This window comes from Fusarium redolens (genome assembly GCF_020744475.1).
Source record: "Fusarium redolens strain MPI-CAGE-AT-0023 chromosome Unknown BKA55scaffold_10, whole genome shotgun sequence".
Taxonomy (NCBI): domain Eukaryota; kingdom Fungi; phylum Ascomycota; class Sordariomycetes; order Hypocreales; family Nectriaceae; genus Fusarium; species Fusarium redolens.
In genome coordinates this window covers 236,358-260,211 of record NW_025763673.1, presented here as the reverse complement: position 1 = coordinate 260,211, position 23,854 = coordinate 236,358, and the positions used below count along the sequence as shown (strand labels likewise).

The 23,854-nt window shown below is 48.1% G+C and overlaps 6 protein-coding genes across 6 annotated transcripts; 3 read left to right on the top strand and 3 right to left on the bottom strand.

The window, feature by feature from the left end:
• Positions 1 to 2,252: 2,252 nt before the first annotated feature.
• On the top strand, positions 2,253 to 3,039 carry BKA55DRAFT_515489 (uncharacterized protein; the record flags this gene model as incomplete). Its single annotated transcript, XM_046188017.1, has 4 exons — positions 2,253 to 2,351; positions 2,408 to 2,487; positions 2,546 to 2,900; positions 2,959 to 3,039. The coding sequence occupies 4 exons, from the start codon at positions 2,253 to 2,255 to the stop codon at positions 3,037 to 3,039; spliced, it is 615 nt and encodes a 204-aa protein (XP_046047887.1).
• A 904-nt stretch (positions 3,040 to 3,943) lies between these two features.
• On the bottom strand, positions 3,944 to 5,049 carry BKA55DRAFT_595001 (uncharacterized protein; the record flags this gene model as incomplete). The annotated part of the gene is made up of 5 exons (XM_046195739.1): positions 3,944 to 4,021; positions 4,075 to 4,158; positions 4,213 to 4,344; positions 4,401 to 4,415; positions 4,471 to 5,049. The coding sequence occupies 5 exons, from the start codon at positions 5,047 to 5,049 to the stop codon at positions 3,944 to 3,946; spliced, it is 888 nt and encodes a 295-aa protein (XP_046047886.1).
• A 7,021-nt stretch (positions 5,050 to 12,070) lies between these two features.
• Positions 12,071 to 12,485, bottom strand: BKA55DRAFT_571342 (uncharacterized protein; the record flags this gene model as incomplete). Its single annotated transcript, XM_046193063.1, has 2 exons — positions 12,071 to 12,336; positions 12,371 to 12,485. Coding segments are annotated over 2 exons (363 nt in total), but the record flags the coding sequence as incomplete, so codon positions are not given.
• A 187-nt stretch (positions 12,486 to 12,672) lies between these two features.
• BKA55DRAFT_571338 (uncharacterized protein) lies at positions 12,673 to 12,932 on the top strand. The gene has a single exon (XM_046193062.1). The coding sequence runs from the start codon at positions 12,693 to 12,695 to the stop codon at positions 12,855 to 12,857; it is 165 nt and encodes a 54-aa protein (XP_046047884.1). The 5' UTR covers positions 12,673 to 12,692; the 3' UTR covers positions 12,858 to 12,932.
• BKA55DRAFT_571334 (cytochrome P450) lies at positions 12,926 to 14,974 on the bottom strand. The gene is made up of 5 exons (XM_046193061.1): positions 14,471 to 14,974; positions 14,131 to 14,415; positions 13,863 to 14,069; positions 13,417 to 13,802; positions 12,926 to 13,358 (listed from the first exon to the last, which is right to left on the bottom strand). Exons 1-5 carry the CDS (start codon positions 14,722 to 14,724, stop codon positions 12,973 to 12,975), a joined length of 1,518 nt encoding a protein of 505 aa, XP_046047883.1. The 5' UTR covers positions 14,725 to 14,974; the 3' UTR covers positions 12,926 to 12,972.
• A 4,272-nt stretch (positions 14,975 to 19,246) lies between these two features.
• On the top strand, positions 19,247 to 20,063 carry BKA55DRAFT_594999 (uncharacterized protein; the record flags this gene model as incomplete). The annotated part of the gene is made up of 2 exons (XM_046195738.1): positions 19,247 to 19,280; positions 19,339 to 20,063. 2 exons carry the CDS (start codon positions 19,247 to 19,249, stop codon positions 20,061 to 20,063), a joined length of 759 nt encoding a protein of 252 aa, XP_046047882.1.
• Between the last annotated feature and the right edge of the window lie 3,791 nt (positions 20,064 to 23,854).

Sequence of the window (23,854 nt, the reverse complement as noted above, 5' to 3'; positions counted from 1 at the left end):
TCAGCATAGGATAAAGTGACCCACCTTGCCCGAGCGATAATGGAAGGCGCCTTACTCGTTCTAAGGCTGATTGAATGGACACAAAAAGTCTATGACAAGGCGGCTGCGACGTGATGTAAGCACTAAATACTCGCTTGCATGATGCCACACTTTTATGCTGTTGACGCCTAGCAGACAGCCTCACGTATCGGATGGTTAATAGTTCAAGCCATCACGTCATAGGCGGCGATCACGAGGGAGGCCGCTGGCTACTGGACTGGCTAGGGCTTTGCCAGATGGCTGTCACTCTAGCCACATCACTACCCCGTGCCGAACCCTCAGGAAGACATAATAATATGACTTCTTAAAGACTTTAAGCCTAAGCTATAACAAAGATAGATAATCTTTTATTAAAGTATTACCTACTTAATATAAACTAGTTTAAAACATTCTACATTTTAGATCTTTCAAATACTACGCTATGATGCGTCGATTTTATGATGACCCGCCTGCAGCGCTGCCCACAGATTAAATGCAATCAAACAAACTGCCAAACGAATCAATCAAATATGCCAAAATCTTATTTCAAATCAAATAATTCCAAAACCCTGGAATTACATTTGATATATTTGATACACAATATATGATCAAAAGTCGAATCTGCTGTTCTGTCGAGCGCGTCTTTGCGCCTTACCCGGAACCTGGTGGATGTCAGGGTCTGGCGAGTGGATCTGGCCAATCAGAGCCATTACTCAGATCTTTCATTAGTGTGCTACCCCCAGCAGGGCCTTCAAACCGGCTAAAGAGCAAGTAGCTTCTTAACTTTCACGTCCCTCGCCCCCACAACCTCAAACCGCGTCGGTGCCAGTCTGTTGATCTCTCCTCGACGTGTGCCATTCCTTACTGAGCGACGCCTAACCCGATAGAATCCAACGATATTATGCTTCTTTCCCCACCCTCCGCCTTTGCTCTTCTCCGTCCACCGAGAAATCTGGCAAGTCAATTCGAGATGATGACACGGGTGGCTTCACCAGACTACCCTAGTGACCAGACAGACAGACAGATCTATTACGCCCGGTAGGCCACCGCCCATAGGGCTCTAAAAAATAAAAATACATACATTTCGCCAACTGATGGCTTCATCTCGCAAAGCCCCTATGTTTCCCGCCTTGTTCTTCTCTGTCTCTTCATTGCTCTACTTCCAGATCCCCGTATCGGTTAGTGGTAGCAGATCAACTTGAAGCCCAATTCCTCCAAGTGCTCAGTTTCCTATCTTCGGCGGCTAAAGCAGTGCCTGCTTTTGGTTATACGGGGGGTAGCTATTGTTAGTAAGTGAGTTTTCGTAACCGGTGGCTTATTGGTGTTGTTGTCATCTCTGTTCGAGGCGACCTGTAACGATCGCGAATTTGATCGAGGTTCGCACCACATCCATGTTCGGTGTCCATATTTGCCCATCTGATGCAGCCTTATTTCCCAAGTGAAAAGAGAGGTTGCCACGTTTTTCTTCTACACATTGTGACATCATCTCCTTGCGTTGTATTGTCCATTTTACGCATCGGATGAGAAAGTGCTCTACCGTTTCTTTTGCCTGCCCGCATGGACATTCATCGGTTGGTGCTGCTCTGATCTGATAGAGATATCCGTTTAATTCTCTTCCTTTTCTGGATACAAGAATAATATCGTGATAAAGGAAAGTGGAGCCCTTCCCAGCCGCCAATCTAACAGCTGGCCATCGTCTTTGATGTTAGTGAAGTGGGGCACAACGGATCAATACTGATCCGCGGGGCTTCGGCTGTTCGTTGGAATACAACCGCGTGGGACGCAATCAAATCAAACCTCTAAAGCACAAACCCAATACGTACTGGGAGCTCCACCTTGGGAGGCACCGCAATATTTCAAAGTCGCGCAATCCATACATTTTCAGGATGCCTTCAGGTAAGATTCTGTCTCCTTAGAATCATTCTCATTGATCTCTCCCAAATGTTTTGCCACAGGACAAGATAGAGAGCGCGTCGCGTTTGCGCTCCAAATCCTATCCCGGCCAACGCAAGACCAGCTCCTGCCGCATGCCAGACAAGGGATGAGCTAATATTCTACAGCATCCAGCGACGACAAACCTTCGAATCAGAGCAAACTTACGGCTCACACTCATAGGAGCCTAAAATCAACCTCAGACAGCCCACTGTTGGTTGTTAACCGCGACAAAGTCGAAGCTTCCAAAAGCGCTACCACAGGCAAGAGTGATGAAGAGGAATCTGACAGCGAACTTGAGGATGGCCTGTAAGCTGTTTGTCTGCCACGACCTTCATTTGATACTTACGAATCTCAGTTTTATTGTAGAGACGATCAAGAAGCACGTGATTGACAAAAATGTGACCGTGCTCTGTAAAGCTTACGGTAGCTGCGTTTATGGCTGACATCTTTTCAGGGCAACCTTCTGTTTCAGGTTAAGTGGAAGGGCTTTGAGAATAAGAAAGACTTAACTTGGGAACCTGAGGAGAATCTCAAGTACGTACTAGGCATCTCCGTTTTATCCTTGAATCTTCTTACCAGCGCTCTGTTTTAGGGTATCGGGCGACGAGATTCTCAATGAGTATTTTGACACGATAGGTGGGAGGCACAAGATCTTCGAGGAATCAGACAGAGCGGCCAAGACCAAAAGGCGTATACCGATGACAAATGGCACTTACGGTACAAGGCCCAAGCGACTGCGACGAAACAAGGCGCATGCTACCGATGAGACGTTGCTGGCCACAGCGAAGAAATGGAGTCCTCCTTCGGGGTCGTGGGAAGATGAGATCGAAACGATTGATACTTGTGAGGAGGACAAGGATGGATATCTGATCGTTTACCTTACTTGGAAGAACGGCCAAAAAACCAAACACGACACGGAGATCATCTACAAGAAGTGTCCGCAGAAGGTCGTCCACCCCTTGGTCACACCATTAGCTTGTCAGTTTTCGTGCTAACACGACTCAGATGCTTCAATTTTATGAGGAACACGTCAATATTACTAGGAAAGAAAAATATGCCATGAGAGATGGTATGAAAGTGTTTTAAAGGTGTTATACTCTAAACACGTTGCTAGACCGCTAAGTAAGGGGACCAACAATTCAGCGGATATGCAGCCGAAACCCCATTTCTTACAAAACACGAATCATCATCTTGATAAGCGAACCAAAGGAACTCAGTAAACCTACTACTGTACTAATGTTCATCCAAATCGTGCTGCATTATTCAATTTCCGTCCGTGCCACCCTTGCAATCTCCCGGCATTTTTCCGAAAAATCACCTCTAGATTCTACACTCTTTGTCCGTGCACATTGATACAGTAACCAGGTTCCACAAAAACAACAGGTTGTTTTTGTCCGTGCACTCGTTCCTTTCACTGTTGCACCACCTCCACTTCCCTACTCAACAATTATCACCAGAAACGCATTGCGTTTCCAGTTTTTGTCCAATCACCGTTTAGCATTTTCGCCCCATATTTCCCCGGATGGAAACGCGCTGCGTTTCTCGTACTGCGCTAATGAATCAGAAAACCTAAAACGCGAAACGAGTCGCGTTTCCGTCGTCTGCCTCCTGTAGGATTTGATGACTTGGCTACTCCAGACCTAAATAACAGCATTTAATATCATTTACTAAATTCACGATCTTTACATATAATATCGGCTTCATCTCCACCTATCCATTCTACCTATCATATATATTTAGTCATAATCGCCCGCTTTTTTGTTAACGAGAGTAGGGATGGTTAACGAGAACAACGTAGCTATCCCACTCTACAGAAGCACGGCATCGCCAGATCTGCTCGGCACGACTTAGCGAGGCAGAGACATTGTTCAATTGTTGATAGGTCACCAGCTCCCCAAAAATTCACCTCCCATTGTTTCGAAGATACTTTGGGGAAAAATCTCTTGTCAACTACCCGTAAGTCTAGTTATTTGGCGCTTATAGGCGTTTCTTAAGAACCAAACACCTTTTTCCAGTCGTACTTCTTGGAGTAGTCCTCCACAGTATCGAGAGACGGGGGCGACTTCAACTAAACACATATATGAGCAGCCACTCGCGATATTATCAAGCCAGGTCACTTACATCTCGGGGATGAATAACTGTAGGGTCATCTCTGCCCTCGTACCCGAACTCATTCCAATATGCCATGTTATCTTCAAGCTCCACCTTCAATTAGGTCGGAACTGATGGAGGAAAATGCCCGTTCGGCAGAGTGACTACCTCTGCCTTCAGTCCCGTAGCCTTTGTAAATATCGATGCCAGCTCTCGGGTAGTGAGCCATTCTCGATAGCCAATGAGATTCTTCCCAGCGGAGTCTTTTATGAGAGCTTTGACCAAGGGCCCAGAATCTTCCTCAGCGGCAACAATTGGGAGTTTGACGTTTTGGTCCACATGCCGATAAATTGGACAATTCCATCAGAGTTCTTAAGGAAGTTAGCTTATTCGCTAAGCATAAATATTATGCTCAGAAATGCTTACCTTGATAAGTTGACGTAACCCGTTCAGGGTATAATTACTTAAGAAAAGTCCGGGCTGATAGATGCTGGTCTTTGCCCAGAGGTCTGGGTATGTTTCTCTGCCGTAGTCTGCCGCCTTGGCTTTCGAGTCAAAGTGGTACACGTGAGTGTATTTCCCCTTTGACCATTTCGTGGCGTTCGACAGAGAGGAGAGTATAAATCGCTCCAAATTTGGGACTTTGTCGGCTGCGTCGATAATGTTCTTCAACTGTTGTGTTTCATGCTCACCCGCCCACACATTCAGAGGCTGGCCCGGCTTCGCCTTGTCTTTATTGGTAGGATCACTGTATAAGCCCCAGAAGTCACTCACAGCGAAGATGGCGTCCGCACCCTCAAACGCTGCCGATAGGGTGGCAGGTGTGTCGATGTCGGCTTGAACAACCTCTGCGCCTCGAGCTGCCAGAGCCTGGTACTTAACACTAGAGGTGTTTCGAGTTAGGGCGCGAACTGTCCAACCTGGCTCCCCGAGGAAGACACTTGCCACAGAACCGCCTTGATTGCCAGTGGCTCCGACGATAACGATGAGATTTGAGGAGGACATTGTGGAAGACTTGATGGATTCGTGAAACCAAACTGAAGAGTCTGTTTTTGAAAGACTGCCTGACTTGTGGCCCCCTTTTACCTCTTCTACCTCTAGTATTTGTTAAGCCATGGCGGACGTCCTTACTAACGAAGGTGCCTCACAAACACATTTTGATTTATCAGCGAAAGGTTATCCTTCAAGTTAGGTTTGTAATCAAAGATGGCGGAGAATAGGTGGCCCCTGAGGCTTTAAGCGCATAGTCCACCCTATCGGCTGCGAGGGGCATCCGTTTCTAACGCAAATAGAATACCGTATTAATTGAATAAATTGGCCACGCCCTGTGGATACCGCTAGCTGCTTGGCGTGCAAGTTCTAACCGTAACCAAATTAGTAGGCACACCAGAACTTGACCACCAGCCATCCTTCCCCGCTCCAAGATTTTCCTGTCAACACCACTCTTTCTCGGCAACCTGTTGAATGTTGGAGGGTTCACCCTCAACTTCAGGATTAAGGTTCAGGATTAAAGTTTGAAGCCCTAAACTTAGATCGTAGGACTTTCATCTAGGACTTTCTAGGACTCAAGTCCTAGAAGGAACCAGTCGAAGATATAAGGTCTCAATAGTCCTTCGATTGCGACAGAATCAAGAAATATACACGATTCACCTTAATATCTGACAATTAAGAGTCTCATTGCCTCAACCATTTTTTTTTAATACCTTGAAGAACCCTCTTTCTCATACATAATGTCCCTATCCAAGCCCCAAAAGGAAGGTCTTACGGCTACCCTCTCTAAGCCTGAGGACTTCCTCAACTGGGAGCATGAATTCCTCCTTCAGGCCCATCGTCTTGGTCTTCAGCAGCACCTCAAAAGCAAGACATTCCTCGGAGACGAACCAGCTATCCCGGATATAAGAAAACGCAGATATACGAAGACCGCTACAGCCCAACGAACAATCCGGTCTCATACTGCTGAATCTCAAGACGGCGCCCCAGACGACATTCAGGAAACGGCAAATGGAACATGGTCTATCTCTGACCTAACAGACCAGGGCCAGAAAATCTTCCAGCAGGATTTAACCTTTTATCAGCTACAAGAGAAGGTTTTCGAAAAACAGAAAACCGCTCTTGGAACCCTTCAAGACTGGGTTATCCGTACGGTCTCTCCTAGCCTGATTCAAACCTGCTGTCAGTCACATGAATCAATATACGAATGGCACAGGAACCTTCGTGCCAGGTGTGGAAGGACCGAGGCAGATGAAACTAAGGATGCCAGAAATAGGTATCTTACCTTACTAAGAACTGCCCCAAAGACAGTTAGCCAAGCAGCATTCAAGTGGCTAGATCAATGGGAAGAGGCAATGGCGAAAGGGCGACAACGAGAGGTCCCTGAAACGCTCCACAACAGTGCGTGGGCCTGGGACTTCTTCAGTGTCACCACACACATCTTGCCCAGCTGGACTGCCTCATACAAAATCTCTTCAAAGACCCTATTGCAAAACAGGGCCCTCTCATACCGAGATGTAGGGAACGCCTTCCGAAATGAGCTCCAAGATGCAGAAGCCACGAAGGGCCGAGTGGCCCGCGGTGCGTTTTCTGCGAGCTATGCTGGGGAGGATCCCCAGGATGATGAAGGGGACGCCCACATCATTGAAGGTCAGTACCCATCTTCGAAGAAGGGAGAAAGAAAACGCCAGAGGTCTCCTGAGAAGAGACAGGAATGCCCGGCGTGTGGGTTATCCCACGAACTTGCGAAATGCTTCTATGTCTTTCCAAATCAGGCATGGAAGGGATTCAAGCCCCGAGAGAGGATCCAAAAGAAGGTGAAAGAAGCTCTCGAGGAAGACTCAGACCTGGAGGCCCAGGTAAAAGCCCTCACACGGAAGAAGGCCAGGACCTCAAAAGACAGAAACTTGATGCAGCCAACAAAGGAAGAAAACTCAGACCAATGACTGTACGGCCGACCAATCGCCGAAATCAAGGCCGCCTTTGCAGCCCAAAGGGATAACTATCCCTTACGGAACTCCGTGATCCTCGACCCCGGAGCTACTATCTCAATCACAAACAGTGCCAACAGACTAGCGAGATTCCAGCCGGCTATTCCAGGCGACTTCATCTGGGCTGGAGACCGAAAACTACCCATCTTAGGCTACGGAACCATGACCATCAGGCTCACAGGAACTCGAGTCCTAATGCTTGAAGATGTAGCTTATTGCCCTCGGCTCCTTACGACCCTAGTCTCCCTACGTCAACTACGAAAGAAAGGCTTCTATTGGGATAATAGGTGTAACCCAACGACCCTCCGACGACTTGACCGAACGATTGCATGCACAATCCATGACCTATACGGCCAGTATGTCATCGAATACCAGCCAGAAAGCTTCCCAAAAGCAGCCTTTGCGGCCCACAGATTCAGCTCTTACACAAAGAAGGCCCCTTTGACGGGAGAAGCTATCCGCTGGCACAGTCGCCTAGGGCACCCGGGACCACAAGCTCTGGAACACCTTATCTCGGCCTCTCAGGGGGTGCGAATACGAGGACCAACCACTGTTGAATGCGACGCCTGTGGCATATCGAAGATCAAGAGACAAATCAGACGAGCCCCAAGACAATCCGATCAGAAGGCCGGTGAGCGTATCGCCATTGACTTCCATGACTACCAAGAAGGCATAGGCGGCTATACCTCACAGATGTTGTTAACCTGCCGAGCTACGGGTTACATCTGGGATTACTACCTCACAGCCCGGACGACAGAAGCTATTATCACCGCTTTCAAATCCTTCCTAAGTCGTCTGGAAGTCCAACACGGCCTCAAGGTCAAAGTCATCGAATGTGATAACGAGATCACGGAGATCAAGCCGAAAATCGGAGACTTCCTGAGGAATAGAGCTATCATCATCGAGCCCTCGGCCCCATACACACAAGCCCAGAATGGGGGTGCCGAGCGCTCAGGGGGTGTAGTCAAGGACAAGGAAAGGGCTATGCGAACAGGCGCAAAGCTTCCTCACCAGCTGTGGCCAGAAATTGGAAGGACAGCAGTTTATCTGTACAACCGAACGCCGAACTACGCATCAGGCTGGAAAACGCCATATGATCAACTGCATACAGCATCAGCCAAAGCAGCAGGGATTCCACAGCCGAAGAAACAGCCGGATCAAACACACCTACGGGCATTTGGCTGCAAGGCCTATGCAATGACCTCAGATGCCCAGCAGAAGGTCAATCGCAAGATGCGGCTTAAGCCCAAAGGTTGGATCGGCTTCCTAGTGGGATATAGGTCCTCGAACATCTATAGGATCTGGATCCCCACGATCAACCGGATAGTCAACACTCGAGACGTCATATTTAATGAAGACGAAGGCTGCAACGGAGACTGGGAAAGCTTCAAAGATGAACTACTCGAAGCTGACCTAGAAGAAATTGCCGAGTTCGTACAAGGATCCTCCCTGCCGGAACAAGACGACAACGAACAAGCCGAACAGGTTGAAGACTGTATTGAAGTGGCCCTTCCAACAACCACCCTAGCAGATGAAAGCAGCCCTATTACAGACGAAACAGAAGACTGCATCGTGGCAACTGCCCTAGAAAACAGCCTCAAACAGTCAGAAGACTCTGATATCCTTCCAACACCTCCAGTCACACCACTGTCAGCTCTACTAGCGCACAGTTCCAGGGCCTTATCAGACGAAGGAAACAAAACGGTCTCATGGCAGGCGGCCTTCCTAGCCGGAACAAAGTCCCCTCTCCAGACCTCAATCGAAAGGAAGCTCCGACAAGGGGTGAAAATGCATCGAAACTCCCTACCGCCGCCCCCGACGAAACATCAAGACCTAAAGCATCACCCTTTTGGAATGCTCTTTCAAGAGGCTGAAGAAAGCCACCTTCAGAGTCACAAGGAAATGAGGTCCTGGACTGAGATTCGAAAGAAAGACGCTCGAGCCGTTGACCAACAAGTCCTTGGCTGTATGTGGGTGTACGTTTACAAGTTCGATAAACACGGCCGATTTCAGAAATGCAAGGCACGGCTAGTGGTCAGAGGAGACCAACAAGCTAAGGGAAGGTTGCAAGAGACATATGCAGCTACCCTAGCCGGAAGGTCTTTCCGGACCCTGATTGCCATTGCGGCCAGATTTGACCTAGAGATGGTCCAATACGATGTGGTCAACGCCTTCGTAAACGCCCCAATTGACCAGGATATTTTCATGCACATGGCCCCGGGGTATAAGAAAACAGCAACTATCCTGAAGCTCAACAAGGCCCTGTACGGACTACGAGCCTCTCCCTTGCTATGGCAGAAAGAACTCTCGAAGACCCTCCTAGAGATAGGCTACACACAGATTCCTCACGAACCTTGTTGTTTCAAGAAGGAAGGAGTCCTCTTCTTCTTTTACGTTGACGATGTTATCATCGCTTACAGGAAGGCCCGGAAAGACAAGGCCGATGAATTGACTAGACAGCTTGGATCAAAATACAAGCTAACAGGCGGATACCCCGTGCAATGGTTCCTAGGAATGGAAGTCATACGGGACCGACCTGCAAGGAAGATTTGGCTGTCTCAAACAGCCTACATTGACAAAATCGCAAATCTAGCTAACAAGGGAACATCTACAGTACCAATGACTCAAACAGAGCTACGACCTCAAACAGGGCTAGCAGCCCCGGCAGAAATTCAACGATATCAACGCAAAGTCGGCTCGATCCTCTATATCGCCGTTAACACCCGGCCTGACATAGCCTTCGCCGCCTCCAGGCTGGCCCGATTTCTTGTCAACCCTGGCCAAGAACACCAAGACGCCGCCGACCGCGTTATCCACTACCTCTCACACACAAGGCACCGAGCCCTACGATTCGGAGGACCCGGAGGTCTTACAGTTGCTAGTGACGCTTCTTTTGCCGATAACACCCTTGATCGGAAAAGCTCCCAAGCGTACACTATCCGACTATTCGACGGGTTGATCGGCTGGAGAGCTAGCAAGCAGAATACAGTCACCACATCCACAACAGAGGCAGAGCTCCTAGCCCTGGCACAGGCTGCTAAGGAATCCCTCTATGTGAGTCGGCTGTTGAAAGAGCTTACAGTTCAGATGGATGATCCGACTATCCGTATCGACTGCGACAACACTCAAACTATCAACCTTGTGACCGCCGAAATCGCTACTTTGAAGACTAAGTTGCGGCACGTGGATATTCACAACCACTGGCTGAGACAGGAGGTCCAAGGAGGGAGAATTCAAGTCAAATACACCAAATCGACGGATATGATCGCAGACGGATTAACAAAGGCCCTGCCGGCAGGCAAATGGAACCGCTTCCTCTATCAACTTGGCCTGGAAGATATTCGGAAAAAAAAAAAACAGCAGTATAGCCGGAAGCAAGAAGGAATAGAAGCGAGGCTCCAGAAGATAGAAGACTGCCTAGGAAATGCAGGCTCAACTGGGACCTATTGAGCCTGAGGGGGTGTGTTGAATGTTGGAGGGTTCACCCTCAACTTCAGGATTAAGGTTCAGGATTAAAGTTTGAAGTCCTAAACTTAAATCGTAGGACTTTCATCTAGGACTTTCTAGGACTCAAGTCCTAGAAGGAACCAGTCGAAGATATAAGGTCTCAATAGTCCTTCGATTGCGACAGAATCAAGCAATACACACAATTCACCTTAATATCTGACACTTCGGTGGTCTCTGTCGACCCATCACTAGCGAAGATTCTCAGGAGAAGTTCCAATATCTGGATCCAGCCAACAATCAGGGCCCTGTGCTCGCGTTTTATCAGTTGTGTTGGGCAATATCATGCGTCGCAAGGCTGTCGATTTGTTTGGATGATGTTACCCAGTGGGAGAGTCTGCTTTGGATGAACCAGTTGAGGACGTCTTTCACCATCAATGGAAGGAAACGAACACGCACGTCATAAATGACAAGAAAGCCGTCTTCACAAATATTTTCATGCTTTTTTGTTTAGGTTCACGCGCCAGACACTCTTGTCATTGAACGGAAACTGGACTGCGATGCCCAAGGACTGATCTCGACCAGCCATATTGTTATCTACAGGTATAAGTAGAAGCCGATATTACGATGCAACGAAAATTGTCTAGCAATTCTTGCTATTCGATATCTGAGTTTCCTAAAGAGAATTTACGATGTCCTTACTTCAATTCTTTTTATTTCGTTGTCTATTTTAAATGTCTTTTCCCTCATTTCAACCAAGGTTCAGCAATCATGGTTTTGTGAACAAAAAGCGATTCCCTGCTCCCAAACTAAAACAGGGATATTTTATATGGTTTATCAGATCAATAAATCAGTCAGTAGCTCAGTCAGCAGCCTTTTCTTTTGGCGATATCTTCAATCAGCTCATGGATTACCACCAGCATTACGGCCGGACGGGCGTGGTATCGAGATGTCTGGGTCAACGGTTGTTATTGGAACATCATCTGGGACGATGTTGTTTTTTACATTCACTATTGACAAGTTACTACAAAGTACGCCACCTTTTATAAGTTAGGAATTCAATTTCCCTTGTCAGAGTTCATCATGCTGAAGTCAAGGTTGATGATTGGCCTAGGTATCGGGAAATTTGCCCTGCAGGTACCTCTGGGGACCGTTTGAGGTAAGGGGTAAACGATTGCTGGAATCACAACGCGTATCGTCACAAGCCATCATAGAAAGTAACTTGGCTTCCCTTCTAAGATTTTAATACCAGGCCTATATAAATATACTATATGCTGAGCTACATAACCTGAACCCGCTTCTAAGTCCCGAGCCATTCAGTGCTTAACTCTCTCCTGTAAAAATTTTTCCTTGGCACCCGCTGTTAGCGTTCTACTAGGGCAAGAAATTTTTACAGGCCAAAATAGCAACAAAAGCAGCCGCGGGACTAGCGGGACCCTAACAGCTGCCTGAAGAAAGGGATTCAGAGAGTTGACCTTTCTTCGTGACAAGTGTTTTCAACGGCACTGAGCTTCGCGAGCTCTTGACATCGCCTCTGGGCACCATTTCATTTGTTTTATCTACGACTTCTTCTCACCTTCGCCTGCAGTTTAACGCTGCCCCGACCGACTACAGCAGCTTTAGCTGCCCGAACAACACAAACAGCCTTCGGCTGCTCGACTTTCTGGGCCCTCTGGTGCCCTCGACCTTGACGCACGGACCCCACATGGTTCGTTGCCCTTTTTGCAGCTCGGAAGCTGCTTGACCGATCTCTGCAGTCGCGTACTGCCCAGAGACCTTCTTCTTCTTTGCGGCCTCGGCTGCTGCCTGGAACACCACCAGGCTTTGACAATCTGTCTCACTGGCTGAGACCACGTGACAAAAACCGCTGGGTTGAAACGGTACAGAGCTTACCTAGAGACCATGGAACGGGGCGGTTGCCTCGTCTATAGAGTAGCGTTCTAGCCGCCTTGGGTTTTTCCCCTGCAAGGGTTTTCCCCAAGGATGCACGGTTCTAGGGTTGCAGCTACTGGCGATCTTAAGGGATCATGGACTTCCTGCCTCAGGGTATGGAAAGCTACTTGATCTATCTGTGCAAGAGAATTCTAGGCTGGAGAGGAATAGTTCCCGCTGACGGGACCACCTCTTGAAAGTAGTGCGCCTTTGTGCCGATGATATGCTGGATGAACTAGATAGAAGCGTTGCTGGAGGGAAGCTCTGCTGAGATCAACTGTATTGATGTCCATGGGACGTGCTTCACCGACAACTACTGTAGAGCTGGCTACGTGTAGAGAGGTGCCTCTTGGAGGTAATGAGTACAGAAAACGCTCGAGCATGTATACGGCTCCGATGCAAGAGGCCTTGCAGATGATCCGAGGCGAGAATCAGCACGGCAGCGATTGTAGATAGTTTAGCTCAGCACGTCCTGTGCTCCAGTAGGAGACTTTTCGGGGCCAATGGCCCCCCGGACGCAAAATATACATACATACATACATACATACATACATACATACATACATGCCATTCAGTGCTTTCGATGCTTGACGCGCACCACAACGCCTTCTTGTCGAGCAAAGAAGGTGTTTCTAGTATGCCATTGGGTCTTGTTCTGGTCGTAGAACTCAAACCGATAGTTGCGGATAAGTTGAGGAGACAGCTTATGCAACTCAATGAGGGCAATGTTCTTGCCCAAACATGTTCGAGTGCCACCACCGAAAGCCATCATGTACTTGTCCATGTAATTAGCACGAGCCATATCCATCCACCGGCCAGGGTTGAAGCTGTGGGCGTCTTGTCCAAAGACTTTCTTGTCGAAATGCATCACGGCGGCGTTGATACCAACAACGTAGCCTCCAGGGATGAATTGATCGCAGATAGTCAGGCCCTCCGGGGGTACAGTTCGAGGCAGAGCTATTTCGAAGATCAGATTGATATTTCTCACCTAATATCGGCATCGGTTATTACTTACAAAGCTGTGCGCCAGGCCAGATACGAAGAGCTTCTTTGATGCATGCGCAGAGATAGGGAAGCTGACTGGCCTGCTTATAAGTCGCAGGCATACTCAAACGACCATCATCAACTGCCTGGTCGATTTCCTCCTCAAGGCGGCTGTAAGCTTCAGGGTTGTGCATAAGATGGTAGAACAACGAGCGGAAAGCAATGGCCGTAGTATCACTGCCGGCAAAGAGCGCACCATAGGACTCCTGTTCGACATCTCCCCAGCGGTAGTCCATCTTTTCTCCGTTCTTTTCGTAGATGCTAAAGACCTGTTGCGCCATGTCGGTTCGAGGGGCTTCAAGACGCGAGGCGTAGGATTCTTCCATAAGTCGTGAAGATGATTCACCAATGTTTTTGCTAAGCCGATCCGTCAGCAACTATATTCAAGATTCAGTCTCGTAACCTGCGTTGACGTACACTCCCTTTCTGATTTCTTTACCAGTAGACGAAAGCATAGTTCCCAGACCGATGAATGGTCGAAGGATTGGTGGCGCAACACCCATCAAGCACACAAAAGGAATCATCTTGTCGAGAGACTTGATCCAGTCATTTTGGTCCTTGCCTTCGTCAATAAATCCGAACGCACGGCCATAGAAGAGTTCTCCGATGATGTCAAAGGTGTACCTAGAATATATGAGAAAATATTCTGGCAGTCACACGGGCTTACAAGCGGTAATCTACTCACCAGTGAAGCCACTCGCCAATATCACAAGGCTTGCCCGAGTCTGCGAACTGGCCCAGTCGCTCTGTGAGAAGATCACTGCAAGAGTTAATGTACTCCTCTGACTTGGCCACATTGGTCATTGAGTAGATGTTGCTAGTGATCCTGCGCCTCTGGCCGTGCTTCTTGTCGCTCTTGCACGAAAAGACGTCACCATGGGGGCTGAAGCCGGTTGTGTTATAAGGCTCATAGAATTCCGCTTTGTCCAAAGCGTTAGAGAAACGGTAGATGGTAGCAAAAGCCTCGGGGCTACCAAGAACATCCGTAAGTAGTCTCATATGTGATGGGTAATCTCTCGACTTACTCAGAACATGAAATTTCATTTGGAGCGATGCGGATGAGTGGACCGTACTTGGCATGGAGAGCTCTTTCATCCTTCTCAACATCCTCTGTCCAGATCTTGCGCAAATACCACAATCGTGAGACTCTTGCCAGGTAAGGACCGGGAATCTTGCTCAAAGGATGGAAGGTGAGTGTATAGATGATCCAGCCCAGCAAGTAAATGGCTGGCAAGGCTGCTAAGAGCCAGACATTGGTGAATGCAAGGTTTAATAGCATTTTGACGTTCTCCAGTGGGTGGTGAAACAAGCAGAATGAGGATGTTGAAAGAGGATGAAAGAGGTAGGTTGGAGATTTACATTGTGGCTTTTATACTCGTAAAGATACTCGTAAAGACTTTCGGATATCGATGAAGTGGGCGGACGGTGGTATATGGAGAAAATGGAAAGCATCCACTTTGGCCTGATCCCTGGCAAATTGAGATACAGATTCCGTCATTGAGATCGTAGATAACCCGCTGGCTCCACTAAGCTACTCTTTTATTTCATTTTGACGCTACAGTCGGCCTTCGCGTAGAATTTATAACTGCCGCTGAGTCAGCCAGGAAGTGGATGCCTGCTGATGATCCGAAGTTTCGGTCTGAGAAACCATAACCAAGAAAAGTCAATACGAAGCGAGAAAAGAAAGGCCCTTTACCACGTCTCGGCTGAAACAGTAATTGGTGCACTACCATTGGCGTCGCTTGTAATGCCGTGCGGTAGTCTTGGTACTTAAGTGCCACACCAATCCAATCCGAATATTTGTGCAGGGTAAGGGTGCCGGTATCACGGAAGTTCTGCAAAACATGCCCCGATACCCGATCTTCTCTCGAGTTTTCGCATGGCAATTACTACACCGGCGTGACAGAATGGCTACACCGGCGTCATTCTTACACTACAGAACCAGACCAATTCAAGTACCGGTATACTATGACTGAAGATGTCCCGGTCTATGCTGCCGCCTTACTACTTGATCCTTCTAAGCGACTAGCATATATTCAGCAAAATTGGCCCCGAGACTGGCATGAGGCAGCTATTGCTGGTGCTCGGGACATCTGGATGACAGAGTATCAAGGACTTGCCATCTCAAGGGAACCAAACGTCGTCCTGAACCGCTACCCTCGAAGAAGGATGGTCAGTTATCGTTTCTTTTCAGGTCAATTGAGGGGAAGCAGAAGGCTATTTCTCCAGTAAGGCGCTGAAAAGGAATAAATGTCGGACTCATACGCATGTCATACCATCCAGGACCACCTAATGCATAACCCCACCTAATGCATAACCAAAATTTCGCTCCTCCCATACAAAATCCAAATTTTCAATTGCATTGTATTCGGCCAGGCATGAAGATACTCGCGAACGAAGACCTGCACTATATTGCTTTTTTCATCAAATTTTCATATCGGCTTGAATTTTTCCCGTTCCGCCCTGTAGCCTGGTTCTCTAGCCCTTTGAATTTTGTCGCATTTCATCTCATGTACCCTAGGCGACTCCATCCACTCAAGCCGAACTTTCACCTAATTTACTCGCCACAACTCCTTCCGTAATGGTTCGCCGTAATTATACCGAAGATGACGTAGCTGAGGCTATATTCGACACCACCGATAGAGGCCTCTCACAGAATGAGGCGGCCCAGAAACGTGGAGTACCTCAGTGGACCATTTCGAGACGACTTTCCGGTCAAGCAAGCAGGAATGAACGTATCCAGGCCCACCAGCGTATTCCAAAGAGCCAGGAGGAGACGCTTATTCGTTGGGTGCTGCGACAAGAGTCTCTGGGCTATGCTCCCTCGCACAGCCAGGTCCGCGCCTGTGTCGAGGCCATCCTTCAACAACAAGGCGATAACAAACCTTTAGGCAAGCACTGGACCACCAGGTTCGTCAAACGTCACCCAAAACTATCTACCAAGATTGGAAAACGTCAAGAAGCCGCCAGATTTGACGGCTTTACTCCGAAGGCGGTCAATTGGTACTTCGATATCAGGGAGAACGAGTACGGCTGGATCAAGCCTGAGAACACAGTTAACGTGGACGAGGGCGGCATAATGGTGGGTTTCGGTAAGTCTTCTATAAGTACTCTATAGGCTTTTATAGGGCATAGCTAATTGGTTGTCCATGAGGCCTGGACAGCCTCGTGATCGGGAGCTCTGACCCGAAGAAGAAGGCGATGTTGAAAGGCGTTCAGTCGCGCACCTGGACTTCGTTTATTGAGGCTGTCACCGCAACTGGCCGTGCTTTGAAACCGGGAATTATCTTTAAAGGAAAAGAGCTGCAGAAGCAGTGGTTCCTTAACGAATTCGAATTAATAGCGGACTGGCACTACATCACATCACCGAACGGCTGGACAGACAACCATATTGCTCTCGAGTGGTTGAAGAACGTTTATCTACCACAAACGGAGCCTCGTGATGCATCGGATGCGAGACTTATTATCCTTGACGGTCACGGGAGCCATGCGCAGGTGAGCATTTCGGTGTTTTCGCCGCTGAGTCACCCGCTTTAGGGTCGCTGACGAGCAGTCAGGACGAGTGGATGGCTACGTGCTTTCTGAACAACGTCTACTGCTGTTACTTACCAGCACATTGTTCCCATGGTCTGCAGCCATTAGATAATGGAATTTTTAATGTTATCAAAGGTGCGTACCGGAAAGAACTCCAAAAGCTGGCTAGTTTGACCGATTCTGCGCCGGTTGACAAAGTCAACTTTATCCGGGCATACGCGAAAGCCAGGGAGGCGGGCATGAGGAAAGATATTATCTTATCCGGCTGGAGGTTTACTGGAAATTGGCCAATAAATCGGTATAAAGCTCTAGCACATCCGGAAATTCAACCGGACAAAGAAAAATTGTTGGAAGAGTTCAAGACGCCGAGCCCTCCTCAACTGCACTCAGATGATACGCCGAAAACGAGCCGGCAAGTGAGGGAAATGGCCAAACACCGAAGCCGCCCGACCAGGCGGAAGTACAGTAAGATCGCAAAGGGGCTGGAAGCTTTAGAGATGAAGGTGGCCGTTCAGAATGCGCGGATTACTGGCCTCGAGGAGCAGATGGCCCAGGTGCGGCGAGGGAAGAAAAGAAAGGCGGTACCAAACCCGAACCGACGATTCATGGCTCTGTCGGAGAATCTAGCGGCTGGAGAAGCTCTCCCTGACTCAAAAGAGGCAGAAATAGAGGTGGATGTGGATGAGGAGGTCGAGTCGGTGATTGAGGTGGGTGTCAGGTCAGAGGACGAAAGTGATGACTTTATGGTCGTAACAAAGCACTGCCAGCGCACACGGAGCGGTCGGGAGGTCAAAAAACCACGCAGACAGTAAAAATTGAGCAATTTTCTAGAAACTTTCTCCAAAGCCTCATTTATTAATTGAGAATCGGGCCTGTTTTTGTGGACATCAAAATTTGGATTTTGTATGGGAGGAGCGAAATTTTGGTTATGCATTAGGTGGGGTTATGCATTAGGTGGTCCTGGATGGTAGTGTTAAAATTAAGTTTAGGCTAAGGAAGTAGCAAAACGGGGCTAAGACGGCTTGACCTTGGACCAATCCAATGACGCCGCCAAAGTCCAGGACCCGTTAGGATCCACCACAATTTGGCGAATTACGTTGTTATACGTCTTGATACGCGCAATACGCACCCAAGACCGTCCGTGCGCAGGGAACAACCAGATCGGCGAGTCCTCACCCAGGCTATGGATATCTTCCGAATAAGCGTGTCCCTCTTTTTAGCATAGCTAACTCTTCAAGATCCACATCTAAGACCCTGAGATTTTCTTAGTTTACGTCTCATTACGCCGAATTAACAAGGGCCGAGTCTTTTCTTCCAGATTGTACCTATTGCGTGCGGCAGGGTAACTCGGCAGTCAAGTGCCGTCGGGCTTTTTCAGAAACCCAGAAGCTTCCCCGTTTCGCAACCGGCGAAACCTTCTCGCCGACTCTCGAGCTTAATCTCAAGCCACATGACGTTTTAGGGGTAGAGCGCCTAAGCCCGAGCTGGCGGTCGGGAGAGTTCCGCTTAGCGGCGTTTGAGATAAGGAGAGACTTGGTCTCGACACGGCCTTATGACAAAGCGTTCCTTCACTTACAAACTTAGCTCCACTAGAACGCTCCTCTTCCATTCCTTCAATGTCTAGGGGGCACCAGGCCGAGAGTGCTGACTACCGTGCGAACGTACCCGAATCGCTGCCGCCCATGACTCCTGAGAAGTCTCCATGCCGTGAAGTTTGCTGCTCTGTTCCTGTGCTCAAGGCTCGATGACAGCTTGAGCCATAGTCTCCGAGAGGACATTGGTTTGTTTGTTTGCTGATGCAACGGCGTATTTTGCCATTTGGATAAGAACCAGCGGTAATGTACTAATACAATACTTCCAGGTACTAACTGATCAGCGGATCTTCGAGCCCGGTATTTATAATCAAACTTTTACTTTGCCGCAGAAGACACCACAAAGCTGAACTACCAGCAACTACTACGTTAAACCGTCAGTCCGGCCAGGTAACTTACCAGAAGTAGACTAGCCTACGACATCTCACGCGGACGAAGATGGTCCGCTAGTCCATAATCGACTCTCAACCTCGGACATCCAGCCCGTAGAGGTGCGAAGTCACGCAAAACCACGTAGTATGGAGAGACTGGATTCCTATCTCGCTATAAAGGTGTATTAAACCAGACAGCATCATCCCCTGAGTTGCCAAATGCACATTCCAACCGCAACAGTCTTCGAACCTGCTCTTTCCACCAATTTCCACTCAGCCCGAACCAGTACTCAATTACATTATCATGGCACCCAACAAGAAGATCATTCTCATCACCGGTCAGTACCATTTTCGTCAAGTGTCAATTGTCTGTTGGCTTACTCTTAGCTTTCCCAGGCGCCAACTCCGGTATTGGCTATGACACCTCCTACGCCCTCGCCAATGACTCGCCAGACAACCACATCATTATGGGTGCCCGTTCCAGCGTCAAGGGCCTTGCGGCTCTCAACGGGATCCAGGCACGTAAGCCTGCCGGCACACTCAGCTTCCTTGAGCTCGATATCACCTCCGACGAGTCCATCAAGGCTGCCGCGCAGAAACTAGAGTCTGACTTTGGCGTCCTCGACGTACTCGTCAATAACGCCGGCATTTCAGGCAAGGAAGAGGTCTCGCGAGAGAATTTCCACACCGTCTTCGACACCAACGTCTTCAGCACCATGCTCCTGACCCAGGCCCTGGAGCATCTGCTGCGGAAGTCCCGCGATCCTCGGATCATCAACGTCTCCTCGGTCCTCGGCTCCATCACGGTGCGGAACGATCACTCCTCCCCATATACACAGGTTGCGGGAGAGACGTACCGCGTCAGCAAAGCGGCGCTGAACATGGTTACCGGAATTCAGGCCTATAAGTTCAAGGAATGGGAGCACCCAGCGAAGGTCTGGTCGTTTTGCCCTGGGTTCGTGGTCACCAACTTGACCGGGGAGGATAAGCAGAGCAAGATTGACCGAGGGGCAGAGTCTTCGGAGACGAGTGCCCAGGGGATAACGGAGATTGTGAGGGGTGATAGGGACGACGAGGTGAATCAGTTCTTGGCCAAGCGGGGTGAGGTCCTCCCGTGGTAAATCCGGGGTCCGCAACCGGGTCGTCTAAGGCCATGACGGGTGGATAAATTAGCTCTAATGAGTATGAATGAATTACTCTAACTCCAAGAGAGGTTTAATACGGCCGTAGTGATATCTCCCTCGGAGCTTATTACCAAGAACCCAAGGCGATACAGTCCTTCGGGTAGCGTGGCATAAGTTCCATGTTTGTCCGTTATTCATGCAAGGCCTCAGTTGCGCCTGGAACCGCTGTTGCCCATGAACCAGATGCCACCTACCGCTATAACTCATGAAATTCGGTAGCGCCTGTGGGTCTAAGCTAAGGAATGGGCCCGCAGTTTCTAACTGTATGTGGTTACCACCAATTTGCGAACCCAACCTCCACTGTCCTTCCCCTCCTTGGTAACTCGCCGATATCTCGACTTCTAACGGTCGCAATGACTTCTAATTTTAGGAATGCATTTATTGATATCATATGTATATGTATGCGAAAGAACGGCAATTTTTGGCGACCCTGATGAATTTCACAGATGTAACCGAAGATTTCGATGACGACGAATGCTTCGAGATCGGACAGACCTACCGCCTTGTTTATTGACTCCCCTCTTCGCCCGGTCAACCTCAAGGGATTTCCCTGACGAAAAACGATATCTACTACGGTTGGGTTAGAATACGAAGTTGTCAATTAGTTGACGATGTCCTGAAGATGGGAAAATGGTGTTTTTGTAAGCCTGAACGCAGGGGAAAAAGGTGGAATAAATTCGATCAAAGACTCGGCCGTTATCGCGAGTGGCAGGAAGGGGAGGCTTTTTTCTGGGTTGATGATCAATTTGACGGTCAGGACTAACTATGACTATCTTCTACTGCGAATACAACGTCAGGATCCTCGATTTGGACTGTAATTGAGTCCCCAACTTTTTCTATAGTAGTTAGATGACTTCTCAGACGTTCAATAAGGTCGGACTTCTTCCCTAACGAGGAAATGTTGTTCAAAGAAGCCATTTGCCGTAATTGAGAGACTTTCAATCGTCTGAGTGTGAAAATGAGGGTATCTTCGCCATATTCCTCGTCGGGACCGAAGGAAAGCTCCTCTTCGTCACACAGCCGGTCCACAAGCTCTTCTGACTTGATAGATGTATCCCCAGCTTTCTCCCAGCCTGAAAAGTCGATATTTTCAATTCCTTTGATGGAAATAAGATGATCTTGACTTCCGTCTGGTCTTGTAGTTATTCCTGCTCGAAGGAACGAGTCTCTTATTATATCCCGTTCTTTTTTTATCCTCTCCCAAGCTCTGTGGACAATCCACGTTGTCATGATTCTTCTTTCGCTGATCGTCCAATAGGTCTTTCCTTTCCGTTCTTCTTCTAACTCATATATATCCATTTCCTCACGATAAAACTGTTTAAATAGTCTATTTATTGTCGTATCTAACGGCTGTAATAAGCTCGTACAGCCGGCCGGGATAAGAGCTGAAGTCAACAGCTGTCTCCTGACTTCGACCTTGATCCGGTCCGTAAGGTGGAAAGAGGCGGCATCCATCACCAAAAGGAAGTCCTCAGTTGCTGATTTGACGGTCGGGATATCTTCTTTCAACCACGATTCCATCAGGTCTTCGTTATTATATGCGTGTTCATTATATATCACCCTGATCCCCGGAGCGTACTGATTACCCTCATCTTTAAATATCCTGCTTTTATCGCTTGGGGAACCTTTAAATATAATCGTAGGTTCAAGCCGGCAAACGCCATCCCCAAAGATATACAAAATCGCCGTTGCCTGCCGCTTTTCCCACCCACTGCGTACAGTCTTTACCGATATAGTTTTAGAGCCTTGTAAATCCCAGGTATCTCCAGAGTCAATTTCAAAGGCTATAGGCGTCTCATCAACATTTAAAGTATACCGTTGTTTAAAGCGTCTTCGGGGCGTATCAAGGATGTTTTCAATATCCATTTTGGGTGATAATTGCTGTTTCAATGGTGATAATTGTTGATCGTGTTGTACGCGCTTGATGAATTTACAGAAAGATCCACATATCTCGCGATAAGCTTCAGGTTGTTGAGTAGCCCGTTTTGTGACTCTGCGCTTGATGATATTATATCGCCTCCTGAAGCCTGCCCACCAGCCATTGGAGAATGTAAATAGTACAGCTTGTTCTTCGGATGATACTGATGATGTGAATATATCTTTTGCCCGTTTTCTGAACCATGCAGTTGATACAGCGCGCTGTTGAAGTCTCAGCTGGATGAAGTCTTCAAACAATTGCTTCTCGAGCTGCGGCCACACGGGGGAATAAGCTCGTTTTTCCTGTTCAATTGAGATAATATCATGCCTATACCAATCACTAATTGTTTGCTGTTTAACTTGAAAGTAAGCAGCAGCTTCCTTCTGCGTAGGTCTTCTGTATCCCTCAATTGATTTGTGATGGTCAGGATCGAAAATGCGGTGATGATAGAGAAACATTACAACGGCAAGCCGGCGAGCCCTTGGGTGAGACTCTTCCTTCCGCCTAACCGGCTTTTTGACCTTATAGATCCGATCCTGGATTGACTTTATTTTCGGCCCAGGTTTTGCGGCTTTGGCCGGTCGCCCGGCCCCAGAATTATACCGCCGGACAGAGCTCGATTCACCAGTCATTTCGATATATAGTATGTATTATAATGACTTCAATTGCGATGCAAAAAGTGGTGCGCGATTAAATTGAATCTGTTGAAGCAAAAACGGTTGATTGTGTTGTTGTTAGTTCTAAGTTACATGTGTCTGAGAGGAGCACAGCTCCTTACATAGTATCCACATCGCAGCCACCAGTAGGTCGGACCACCTTAGCCACACTGTCTCAACAGAATCCAGGGCTGCATATTTTTGGATCACCGGTTTGATATGTGCGGGGAAGAGCCTCATTGAATTACCTTCCTAATAGGGCTAGCGAGACACTAATGGGATCCACAGGCGCTACCGAATTTCATGAGTTATAGCGGTAGTCTGGACTCGGCTGAGGTGGTGACTGGAACTCGCAGCAGTGTATTCTTTTTTCATTAGACCAGAACCCCTCTGTTGCGCATGGAGATCCATTCATCCTGGCTCTGGAGTAGTAGCGCCCAACGTCCGGAGTGACCGACGCGGTCAGCCAGGAAAACTCACTGAGCCGCAGTTTGACCGGGGTCTATCTCGGACGACAGATCAATCAGACGCAGTAGCACTAAGACAGGGTTACAAGCCGCGTGGGTGGTATCGAGTGAGATATATGCAGGGTTCTCTTGTATTTAAATCAGTAGTATATCCTCCGCTGAAAACACGTCTTAAGGTCTGGTTGCTGCTTAATGAAATTAATAGCCCATCGCTTGTCAACTAGTGATGCATCGCGGTTATTAAGCAGTTGAGTAACCATTTCTTCAATACCACGCAGTCGCGGGGGATATCCTCGCGAATCTAGGTCGATAATAAACTCAAGAAGAGTCTCTTTTTCTAGGTCAGATAGCTTCCGTGAGTCAGGCATAGTATCGCATCAAGATTAAGCCCCTTGCTGGCGGCGACGTAAGTTATTACGATCGACTGTATAGATCTCTGCGGCGCGTGGGATACTTAGTTTTAGTTTATCTTGAAGGGCCTGAAGTGCAAGATTAAGATTAGCCTTGTAATTGGGTTATGACAAATCTGGTTGTTGAGAACTAACTGAGGAAATCATTGTTTCGAAGAGATGGAGACTGGTTGATGGCCAGAAAGAGAAACAAACAAACACACACACCTTGTTCAAAATGTATTGAAGGATATGTATCATGACCAGTTCATTCTACTCATGGTCTTAATTAACTACA